General features: G+C 48.8%; 1 protein-coding gene across 1 annotated transcript; it reads right to left on the minus strand.

Annotated features, from left to right (window-relative positions):
• Positions 1-934: 934 nt before the first annotated feature.
• Gdf10 (growth differentiation factor 10) lies at positions 935-11,863 on the minus strand. The gene is made up of 3 exons (XM_027389465.2): positions 11,557-11,863; positions 3,096-4,030; positions 935-1,126 (listed from the first exon to the last, which is right to left on the minus strand). The coding sequence occupies exons 1-3, from the start codon at positions 11,861-11,863 to the stop codon at positions 935-937; spliced, it is 1,434 nt and encodes a 477-aa protein (XP_027245266.1).
• Between the last annotated feature and the right edge of the window lie 228 nt (positions 11,864-12,091).

Below are 12,091 nucleotides of genomic sequence, written 5' to 3' on the forward strand. Positions count from 1 at the left end.
CTCAAGACAAAAACTGCCACAGATCCCTGCCAACCAACTAGGCTAGGGGTATGAGGAAACTCTAGGGAGATTACTCTACCATCTTGGAACCCACCCCATTTTGATGTTAATCCAGAGTAGGGATTTACAGAGTGGATAAAGGAACAATTGGTATTTTGGAATGGGTGACATTCAGTTTTCTCAGATATCACTGTACCTTTAATTTATTAGCTTTCCATAAAGACACAAAACACTCACAATCTACAGTATACAAAGTATAATTTACAAAAATATAAAATCTTGGTTACTTTTTAGTATTTCAACATATTACTGTATGTGTTATTTCCATATGCATGTTCAAACAGCCCACGTGTAACCTGCACTATTACCTCTGTGGGGAATGGGGTTAACTCTCTTGCTTTTGTTTAAAATAATATATTATATATATATATATATATATATATATATATATAATATAAGAGGATCATATCCTTGTGTGCATGATGTGTGTTGTGTAGTTGTGAAAATTGTGAGGCCCTGTTTCTAGTATGTAGCCTGAGGGTTGTAAATGAGCACTTAAATTGCTATAGGTGTGAGTACCCCAATATTTGCATAGTCTTTCCAGGTTTTGAGATGATGAATGCATGGAATCAACATTGTGGATACATGCTGTTTCCAGGCTTTGAAAAATGTGGGTAGGACTGATGGGCAAACTTCAGACCACAGTTAATTCCAGATACTTTCCAGGAACTCAGAAAGTCTTTACAGAGCTACCACTAGCAAGGAAAAGCTGAGGAACGATGATGGCACTGTGTACAGATCTTTCTAGGTCCCAGCAGGGTTACCTACAAGCTCTGCCTAGCACCTGGAACTGCCCCAAGTCAAGTCCTGGCTCCAGGAATGCCACTCCGCAGGGCAGGGGTGAAGCAGGACTGTCTTCCACCTTGTAACCATCTCACCGACAGGCACAGGTCTCTACAGACATGTTGGGGTACACCTTCAGAACCGCATTCCGATTCTCATCCAGGAAAAGGACTCCAAGGGAGTTCATCTTGTCTGGAACACAACAGGGCTCTGGGATGCCAGGGACAATGCCCACAGCTCTGACGATGCTCTGGATGGTGGCATGATTGGATGGGCGGACAATCTGCAAGATGAGAAAAGACAGCTGAGAGCACAGGACTTAATGCTGCTTCTCGAATAAGGCCATGCAAGGGCTGGCCTGGAAGAAGAGGCTTCTGTCCAGAGCTGGACACATGTTTCCTCTGAAATCAGCTACTGGCTCAGTCCTGGTGCCCCTAGGTGCCCACTTACCTCTAGTCTGTTACTAGAAACCAGCCACTTGGGGGCGCCTGCATGTCACCTTCCTAGGAGCACCTGGAGCTGAGCTGGAAGGAAGCTTTTGCAAGCCAAGAGCCATGCCTCAGCCAGCAGACATGCCTCCGGAGCAACCCTGGCTAAAACTGAAATGATATGTTTAGTGTGGCTCAGGCTGCAGACAGGCATTTCAATATGCACTTGACTTGGGGTGACAGGTGCAGCATTAGGCCATTGTCTCATCTTGGCATGTTATTAATTTATATGGACAATATGGCCTTCATTTTACTGACACAGATACCAAGGCTTAAAATGGCTAAGAAACATGATCAAGATGCCTCAGTTAGAAAGTGGCTTGGCTTGGAAACTGGCCACTTCTGAAAAGATGAACACAGACAGCCAGGTCATGGGTTTCAGCTCTTGGCTGGCCGATCAGAGGTGTAGCTGACAAGAAGCCACATGTTGTTGCAGTGGAAGTGGGGAGAGGCAGCAAGAGAAGGGCATGAGCACCTATGGGTGTGGGGCTCAGCTGGCGTTCTGAAAGTGGGGGGACAACAAGCCAGTCTGATGAAGTTAGCAGTTGTAAGACCACATCTGCCCACGCAAAGTGGATCACCTCTCTCTAACGGCTGCATCCCTTCCTCTCTCTTGTACTAGCATGGATTTGAGGAGAAGCCCCTTAATTCCAGACAGATTATATAGCCCACATCTGGGCCTTGGATTTCCCACGGTTATTGAGGTTCTCGATTGGATTTATGTCCCGACTTTCTTTCTTGGAAGACATACCACAGAGGAGTCTGCAGAGTTAACTAAGTAAGGAAAACTGCTGTGGGTGCTGAGGGGTGACATGGGCAGCCTATTGCAGCACAGGTGGCAAGAGGATGGATGGAGTTAAGTCAGCCTGGGGGAAGGTGAAAACTCAGGGCAGGAAGATAAAATAGTCCAGGACTATGTATCTTTCAGACCACTGTGCACTGTGAAGGCTGGTTAGGCTGTTGGATGCACCAAACCAGGGGGAACCCACTGGGAGAGCACTGACACCAAAAGCAGTCTGATCACCCAGAGTCCTGTCCCTATTCAGACCAGAACAGGAGAGCCTTAGTCAGGAGGGAATGTGGAATACCTGCCTTGTCCACAAGGAGGCAGCACTGACTCAGCCTCCAAAGACATCTGCTCTGTGGGAATGTCCTCTCTATGCCTTTAGGAAGCGATGCCTTGCTTTAAAAATCCCAATTCAGTAGGACCACAACACAAACCTAGTACATGAGCTAGCTGTGGGATGCCATGCTCGGCCTTAATTCATGGGAGAGGGACCTGGCTCTGCCCCAAACTATTGTGCCAGACTATGTTCACTCCTTATAGGAGCCCTTACTGGTTAGGAGGTGAAGGGGGAGATGGTGTGGGAGGGAGAACTGTGGTTGGGATATAAAATAAAATTTAAAAAGAAAAAAATGGCAAAAAATTAAAAAAAATTTAAAAAATCCCAATTCAAAGTGGTGCATGTCTTTAATCCCAGAAGCTGGAAGGCTAAACAGGAGGTCTGAAGTCAGTCTGAGAAACGTGCAAAGAGACGGTCTCAGGAAAAAAAAAATCAAAGCCAATGTTTACAAAAGCACCACCAAACCAATTAAACCCTATCAGGCTGTGGGGGCACCTCTGGCTGTCTATTCCTGCCTCTGCAGACAGGAGATGTGTCATCTCCATTTTGTGTATGATGAAACAGGTCAGGCAAACAGAGGGATGGCCAACAGGGCAGAACCAAGTCAGTATGAGACAAGATCAGAACACAGAGGTGGTACCTTGGGCATGGGGAACTCGCAGGCCCCAGCGCAGTAGTAGGCATCGAAGGATTTCGGTGAGATGATCCATTCATTCCATCCAATGTCTGCAAAGTCCACTTTCAGGTACCGCCTGGAGCAGACCCGTGGCTCATCCCACTGCCTCCTCCTGGCTTTCTGCATCGTCTTCTCATCAAAGTCCAGCACCTGTGAGGAGGTGGAGAATGTTTCCTGTTCCTTCTTCTTGCGGTCTTTGCGCCCGGTGCGAGGTTTCAGTGCCCGGAAAGGGCTGGGCCAGAACTCGTGCTTGTGGTAGTGCTGGGCAGCATGCAGGGCAGGCGCTGGTCTCTCATCCACTCCTGGCAGTTCATTGTCCTGCAGGGGCCCGGAGACCTGAGCTGCCCGGCGCACACGGGGGTCCGCTGAGCTGTTGGGGGCAGCTCGAGGCTCAAGGTCTCCAGTTGGAAAGGGGTCGTATCTCTGCAGCGTCACTGCCACACTGTTGGGCTCTGAGATGGCCAGGTCATTGGCATAGACAAGGATATAGGGCATGTGGGGGCTGGGGCTGGGTATCCCGGAGTCTTTCTCCCCAGAATCCAGCTGGGCAGAGAGGAGCAGTTCTCCATCTCTTCGGGCAGCCTTGACGATCGATGAGATGTCCTTGGCCTGCCACAGCCCACGTGGTGGAGGTGCCAGGGCCATGGCCCCGCGGAGCAGCCCCTGAGTAGCGGTGTTCTGTGAGAGGCTGCGGAAGATTAAGTGCAAACGTGCTGGTGGACCTGGGGTCAGGAGGCGGCAAGATGCATTCTTGGCTCGTGGCTTGCAGAAAACCTCACGTGTCCGAGGCCACCGTGGGGGTTCTGAATAGAAGTGGAAGGTGGCTGTGAGGATCATTTCTGAGTCTTGCATGGAAGTCAAGTTGAAGAAATACACAGGCTTCTTCTGGTCGACCACCTCTGTAAGGGAAAGGCAGACCATAACCTGTTAGATTTTCTCTTGAAGTGCATCCTGTTCTTGGGTTTCTGCCAAGAACTGGGGACGTGGAACAACCTTTCCTCGACTCCTGGCGTCCTCACATTGAAGGCACGAGGGTTTCCTTTGATACCCTCAATGAACTTGCACAGTTGAGATCCAAAGGTGGGAATTGTCACCATCCCATTGAGAAGAATGAAGGTGAAACCAGGAGGGAAGGAGGAAGAGAGGGAGACCGAGAGAGAAAAAGAGGGGAGGGAAAACAGAGGGTGATGATCAAGTCTGTAAGACACTAAAGCTCCTGCTGTCTCCTCCTTGCCTCCGGCTGGCTTTCAAAGAACAAAAGAGAGTCACTGACACCTTCATTAAGTGTTAGTGATGGTTTGGGTTAGATCCAAGACCTGCCTCAAGGCAGCTGGTCCAGTATTTATTTGCACACCAATCTATACTATGCAGTTTTTAAAAGGCAACTTGTGTTAAATGTGATCATTCTTCTAGATGAAGTGAAAAAAGGAGATCTTCATTATTTTTTGCTGCAGTCTTAGTACCTTTTAAGGTAATACAGGATTAAGGCCACAGTTGTTTGCTGTTTGTTCTGTCCCAGGATTTGTATAAAAAATTACAGTCAGGTATAGTGGTTCATGCCTTTAATCCCAGCACTTGGAGAGGCAGAGGCAGAGAGGCAGAGAGGCAGAGAGGCAGAGAGGCAGAGAGGCAGAGAGGCAGAGAGAGAGAGGCAGAGAGGCAGAGAGGCAGAGAGGCAGAGAGGCAGAGAGGCAGAGAGGCAGAGAGGCAGAGAGAGAGAGGCAGAGAGGCAGAGAGGCAGAGAGGCAGAGAGGCAGAGAGAGGCAGAGAGAGGCAGAGAGAGGCAGAGAGAGAGAGAGGCAGGCAGAGAGCAGAGAGGCAGAGAGAGGCAGAGAGAGGCAGAGAGAGGCAGAGAGAGGCAGAGAGAGGCAGAGAGAGGCAGAGAGAGGCAGAGAGGCAGAGGCAGATTTTTCAATGAGATAGCAATATGGGCACTACAGTTTGTCACTCTACTTCAAGGCTCACATTGCTGTCTGGAGACCAACACTCCAACTGAGGAAGGCCAGGCACATTCAGCAGTCATGTATATTTGGAGAAAGCTTCTGTTTTTGCTTTCCAGGGGCAGCTGGAAGCCCTTTCTTTCTCGCCTGGTTCTACCAGGTGTTCCCCAGTGTCACCTACAGCCTCAGCCTTGACAATGGAAACTCTCAGCAATGAAGATGTCTAGGATTCAGAAGGAGAACAGGTCTTTTTTGTCACTGCCACCTCAGCATACTGCAGACTAGGATCTACATTCTAGATCCTAGTGGCTGGGTGGACTTCATCCAGCTGAAGGTCTATCTGCTTGATATAGCTGGGAACGGATCAGGGCTTGTAAGCCCAGGGTATTGTACAGGGAGGGGCATTACACTCTCCAAGATACAGGCTGCCTGTCTATATGACACCTACATCCAGAGGATGAGCTGGGATCATTTTTCAAGAACCACTGGTTTAGGACCAGAAAGGGGCTCAATGGTTAGAGCACTTGTTGCTCTTGTAGAGGGCCCAGGTTTGATTTCCAATACCTACCCGATAGCTCACAGCTGTCTGTAACTTTACTTCCAGAGGATCTGATGTCCTCCTCTGGTCTACTTGAACACCAGGCATGTATAATGTACATATCCACTGGCACACAAACAGAAAGTAATAGTAAAAAATAAAAATTTTAAAAAATTCTCAAAATATCTACCCACTGGATATTGTGTTTCTATTGGGAAGGAAGCATAACTCTATTGGGAATAGTCATGCCCTCTTAATGGACCTCACAAAGTATAAAGAAAGTGGACACATCTATAGTAGGCTAAGTAGAGGCTGATGCTGTTCCTTACCTGGTCCCATGCACCACCACCACACAGGCACATCAGCCCTTTTGTGTGCTCTGTGTGTGAACTGATGCCGGGTCTTTAAACCTGGCCAGCCTCCCCTAACTCTGTGGCTTTAAGCATCATGACTTGGAGGCCCACATCCTAACTGACCCATCTGGGGGTTATGGCTATTGCGGAAGCTGAAGAAGCACTCACAGAAGAGGAGGTGTGCAAATATGCAGAACCTTGCAGCTGGAAACTACAGGGAGGTGTCCCTGCTCTTGGCTTCAGCCTGGGGCTCATGCACAGCATGAATGTAGACGCCTTCTGCCTCCCACTCGCTGACCTGCATATAGGGAAGCTCACTATCTTCATGCAGCACACACCTCTGAGCTGGAAAACACCTTAGGAAAAAAGATCAGAGCCCTAGAGGAGAACACCATATGCTAAGCCTTATTCTTTCATTAGTCACATAGGAAATCCAGAACCCTCAGGTACTGTGATCCTTGCTGGACTGAAGAAATGGCACACGCCATGCGCTTGGCATAGGGATGGTCACAAAGGTACTTCCCTGCATTTTCATTTAAAGGATAAAGGATGGCAGAGCAAAGGTTTCCTATACAAACTCAAACATGCTCACCCACCACTCAGTCTCTGTAACATCTGACTTGGAAGCTTTTGTTTACCTTTAATCTAGTTCAGGCATTTCCTCATCAATTATCCTGCTCATTGGTCCAGAGTGGAGAGGAGCCTCCAGAGGCCAGATGAGAAGGAAGGATTCTACTACACTTGGCTTGCATGCATTTAGATAGAGGGAGTTCACACCTCACTGGACAACTTTCTCGAAAAGTTTCTCCCTGGTGGGAGATGCTGAGGTCCAGATGGGTCACCCCCAAGCCCAGAGTGGGGGTCCATGTATGCATATGCCTGCATGGATGCAATGCAGGAGCTCCAGGCTGTGGCTGAGAGTGGAGGCATCTCTGATGTTTCCAGCTAAGTGGGGCATAGGGCACTAAGGAGAAAAGAAGTCTCGCTGCCCTATATATTGTGCTAGAGCATTATGGCTCCTGTCTCACAGCCAATGAGAAGACAGCCTTCCTCCTCCTCTCCTTTATTTATCCATCTGGTTTCCCAATAAACATTTGCAAAAAGCCTGTGCTGGCTAAGTGATGGGCTGCTTGGAGTTCTGGCAAAGGCAGTTGAAGGTGCTTGAAAGCCTCTTGGGAACACAGAATGGTAATGATCCCAATTATTCTTAGGGTCTGGTCACATTACAGTCTAAACAAGGTACCATATTATGGGAGCATTCAAATTGCATACCACTCCCGTTCAGATCCTTGCCACCTAAATACTCCATTCTTTACTAAGCTACCCACCCCCAGCTTCCTGCCAACTTCCCCAACTACATCTATCCTCCCCACCCCCAGTTCCCATCTACCTCTGGGCTGCTGTAGGGCATTATGCTAGTTACCTGCTCTCTCTGGCATGCCAAGAACGCCCCCCCTTTGTTAACTGAAGCAATGGAACCCACTCTGCCCCTGCCCCTTCATATCTTCTTACAGCGCAGAGTGTGCACCAGGAAGCCATCATTCACATCTGTTTCTGAGCAGCAGCTGTCACCAGGCCTGTGCTAGGATCTAGAGATACGGCATGGAGGATAGCTGGCAAAGCCTTGCACTTTAGGAGTATGTGTTCTGGAGGGATTTATAGTAATAAACAAATACATGTCAGGATGCTATGGGTGCCCTGAAGATAAAGTCAGGGTGGACAGCGCTGAGTGGGCCTTCTTTCACAGATGCCAAAAGGGACACCATATGAGCAGAGATCTGGAAAACTACTGAGTTATCAGGAGAGCAATGGAGGCAGAAGTACCAGTACTAGAACTGTCACACACAAGCACCAAAAGCATCAATATGAGAAATGAAAAGTCAATACCCTCACTTTGTAAAGAGCCTCAACAAAACCCATAGGAAGAGGTCATTTCCACGGGAAGAACTGCAATGGCTGAAGGGAACGAGAGACCTCAAGGATAGTTGCAGATGGAATACTGCATACAGAAAATACAGCTCTATTAGCTTGTTGTCTGTAGATGTATGTGTACTTTTGTGCAGGAATGAAATGATTCTACAAAATATTATTTTAACTCTGGTTCTATCTGGATGTATGATTAAGGATAATTTACATTTGTTACTGTGTTTAAAAAAAAAAAAACAGCCTGTCTCCCCTCCTCTTTTTTGCTGCCCCTCCCCTTTCTCTCTATGTGCCCCCAAGGTGTACATATGGGATATTGTTCCATTGTCAACAGGCAAAACTAAGGCTCTCTGGGATTGGCTGCATTCTGCTTATCTGCCTTCTCCGTTTCCTCCTAACCCAATGTCCAACAGCTCTGCTCCAACATACAATGGACTGTTTCAGTTCTGCATCCAGCCTGCCTTGCTAGGGTCCTTTCTGGCTATGAAGACCTCACTGGCCCCTCCCTGTCAGTGCCACCCTCGGGGATCCTGCAGAGCACCCTCAGCCTGTTGTTACTCAGGCCCATCCCACTGCCCTATCCTACATGCCTTACCAGTTCATGAGCTATGTTAGGTGAGACCAACATTCTATGCATCTTTGTGTCCTCCAAATGAAGTGCTTAGGAACTGTCTGATGCTGTGTTTTGCATTTGGTTTGTCTCCAAATGCAGGGCAGGGCATTTGGTCTCCAATGTGGCGATATTTAGAAGTACTGGGACCACTAAGGGGTGGCATCTAATGGGTAAATGTTAGTCACTGGAGATACTTCTCTCATTAGATTTCACTTGGTTTCCAATTGAGGGCCTCTTACACCTGGCTGAAGGCTACCTGTTCCCCCTGCTTTCTGCTTCCCTGTCTTGCCTCGTGCTCAGTCCTTCTCACAAATTTTCTGGCCACAATGCATCTGTTACTCCATGACATAACCCAGGGTTTACCACCAGAGCCATTACCTTCTAGACACTGAAAGAGAGCTAGATAAATCCTTTTTTTCTCCTTGAGTTACTCAACTCCTGGTACAGTAACAGGATTGAGGTAATCCACTGGAGAATGAGATGAGCTTGACTTGGCAGTTTTGACAGCTGGGTATGTTTGGGAGATGATGAAAAACTATCTTGGTATCACGGTGGCAGGGGTCAAGTTTGGGATTAAACACAGATCATTTGTTGGGAGTGTGGAGGTAAATGGTGGTCTAATCTGAATTTAGGGCCAGCCTCAAAGACTTTCCTCCACAGATGCAGACAAATAGGGAACAAAGTACACTTCATGGGGGAGTGTAAGGGGACAAGGAAGGCTGGGGTGATCACAGTTAAGAGCTAATAAATTGCAAATGAGCACATACCAAGAACTGTTCAAAGTACTTGCCATATCTGAGCTCCTTTAAAAACATTATTAATCAGGAGGGGAGTCACAATTTAGAAGCAGAAAGAAACTCTTAGTCCCAAGAAGGGCAGTCTCATGGCTGGATCACAGAACTGGGATCAGGATCGTAGCTCATGTTCAGAACCCAGGCCTCGCTGTAGATGAGGATGAAGTGACTGTAACAGGTTTTGGGAGTGGGTGCATTTGCTGTCTAGCAGGATGTGCTGACCTGGGGAGGCAGCAGAAACCTGCCTCCTTGGAGACGGCCAGAATTGGTGTGCTCCAGACCAGGACTGTGGCAAGGGTCTGTGCTCACAACTCCCCACAGATGGGCCTTCAAATCAAGAGGCAGGAGCATCTGATGCTAAGTGTGGGACAAGTTAGATGAGTCAAGGCAAGGCACAAGAAACCTGACTCAATGTTAGGCACAAATCTACCTTCTAGTCAATGCTCACCCCCCTATGTACACACAAGAAAACTTGCTCAGAACAGGGAGGTGATATGTTCCATAGCACACAGCCAGTAACCGGTGAAGCTTACTCTTTAGTTCATATCAGGAATCCAAATAAAAGGTATTCTTAAATGTGTCTGTCCCACCCTGATGCTCTGCTCCAAGACTCCGGTCTTAGTTCTGATGGAGAGATGGTGTTGGTATGTGGCGGTGAGAGCAGCAACTTATTGCCTGGCACGAGCAATAACTTCCTCCCCTGTCCTTTTAGCCTTATCTGTAGAATGGGGGTGCTGGATTAAGGTGTAGTCCCCAGGCCATTTGTAGGAGTTAAAATGTCCACTGTTATTTGTACTGGGAAGTATTATCTGTTTGGTGAAAACAGACAGAACTGCACCCCGTAATGAATGGATTGTAGTATGTGCTTGTGCCCAGTGGACATGCTTGCTTCTTGTTGCAGTGGTGACCTTGATGACCTTTCTCTTACTTCAAGGCTTCGAGTTAAAGAGCAGCAAAGGTCAAGTTCAAGCCTGTATGAACACAAAGCACTTATCACAGTGCTTTTTGTTTCTGGAGTTACAGCATTTAACACCACCTAACCGTGCCAGGGCTCTGAACTTACAACTTCATTTTGTCTTTCTTCAAACCCGAAGGGGAGATACTGCTATGTGCTGCCCATTTTACAGAGTACAAACAAGCCCACATAATTTTAGTGATTTTACTCAACCATGCCCAATGCTTCTTATGTGGCTTAATTTAAGAATGCTTCTCCAGAAATGAACTCCAGGTATTGAATAAAAGGTACCATGGAGGCCAGGGTTGGCCTAGAACCTAGGAACACTGGCCTGGTTAGTGTGATGAAGGATGTGCCTCTTTGGGAGAGCCTCTCCCTTACCCATGTTATGTCTGAATCTGAAGCCACAATGTTACCCAGGGTCATGAATCCTGTGAGCAGCAGGTAGTAAGTGCTGAGCCTACACTGGTCTGCCTCAAAGTTGGCTGAGTTTTGTTCCTATCTGTCTTGGGAGAGATGACTGCCAAATCAAGGATTTCTCTTTGGGGGGAATGGCTTCCTCTCAGACAGGACTTCAGGAGACCCCTGCCCACATTTTCTGGAACAGCATTCTGAAACCATGAGCAGTCACCATGACAACCAGGGTCTTCTCACCACCTGCTTCCCAAGCTGCACTTTCTCTGTACTTAGCCCCCGGCTGGCAAAGGGCCACTCAACCTGAAGTTAGTGGGCAGGAGCTCAGAGTGACCTCTAAGAAAAGGGTAAGGAGAACATCTGCCAAGCTCAACCGTAGATGCACAGAGTGGAGAGTGGAGCATGGAGAGGGGAAGATGGTTCTGGACCTTTCTGGAAACCTGTCTTCTGAAGTCCTGGGGACACAGCCTTTCTCAGAGCACTATGTTTCCTTGCCACCTAAATCATGCTTCCTGCCTGGGATCAGTGCTTAGTACTTCCACCAGTGACCCACTGGCCATGCTCCCCTTTCATACAGCAAGTGCCAACACAACTTAACGCCACAGATCGTCCTCCAGCCATGTCCATTACCACTCTGTGTCTAAAGCCTTATGCCTGACCTTATTCCAGCAGTTGTGGAAGTTCCCAGGGGCAGGAGGTCTGCCACCCAGTGCCTCTTTGGTCCCCACTGCAAGCTCTGGCCTGGTACAGAGAACTGAGTGGATTGCCAGTGAAAGGATGGATTAAAAGTCAATACAAGAAAGGAGGGGAGAAGCAGAGCTGTAAAGGAGCAGAGAGAAAGATAAGAGAACTCTATGAATTAGGAGGACTGGGTCCCAGTGTATCCTCTACTTACCCAGCCTGGCACGGAAGCTTCGGACGGTGTTACCTCCTCCTGGCCGAGCGCCCCGTCGGTTGTACTTCTCATAGAGCCTGAGCATGTGGACAGAGACCATGTCCTGGGCACCTGGGCCCAGCGTGGCTGCTGCATCCCCAGGGGACTGCTGGGGGTCCTTGTCCTTCTGCAGACCTTCGGTGGCCGAGGGCAGTGAGGGCCATGAGGGGCCCCTGTGGCCGCAGCCTACGCCGCGCAGCAGTAGGAGCAGGGGCACCATAGGCAGCAGTTGGGACCCCAAGCTGATACGAGCAGGACCAGGAGCCATGGCTAAGTGAAGGTGGTGAAGGGTCTGAGCCCAGGAGGACAGACAGGGAGGGCTCAGTGTTGGTTGCGCACCTCGTCCGCGACTGGAGGGTCCGTGTGGGACTCGTACAGTTCGTGTAACCCGATTCGATGTAGCAGGACTGGCTCTCGGCAGCAGCGCTGTGCACGGTGCATCCACGCCACCGGGCCAGCGGTCACAGCTGTCCGGAGCCGCGTGGAGCCCAGCCGA

This window comes from Cricetulus griseus (genome assembly GCF_003668045.3).
Source record: "Cricetulus griseus strain 17A/GY chromosome 1 unlocalized genomic scaffold, alternate assembly CriGri-PICRH-1.0 chr1_1, whole genome shotgun sequence".
In the NCBI taxonomy this organism is placed as follows: Eukaryota; Metazoa; Chordata; class Mammalia; order Rodentia; family Cricetidae; genus Cricetulus; species Cricetulus griseus.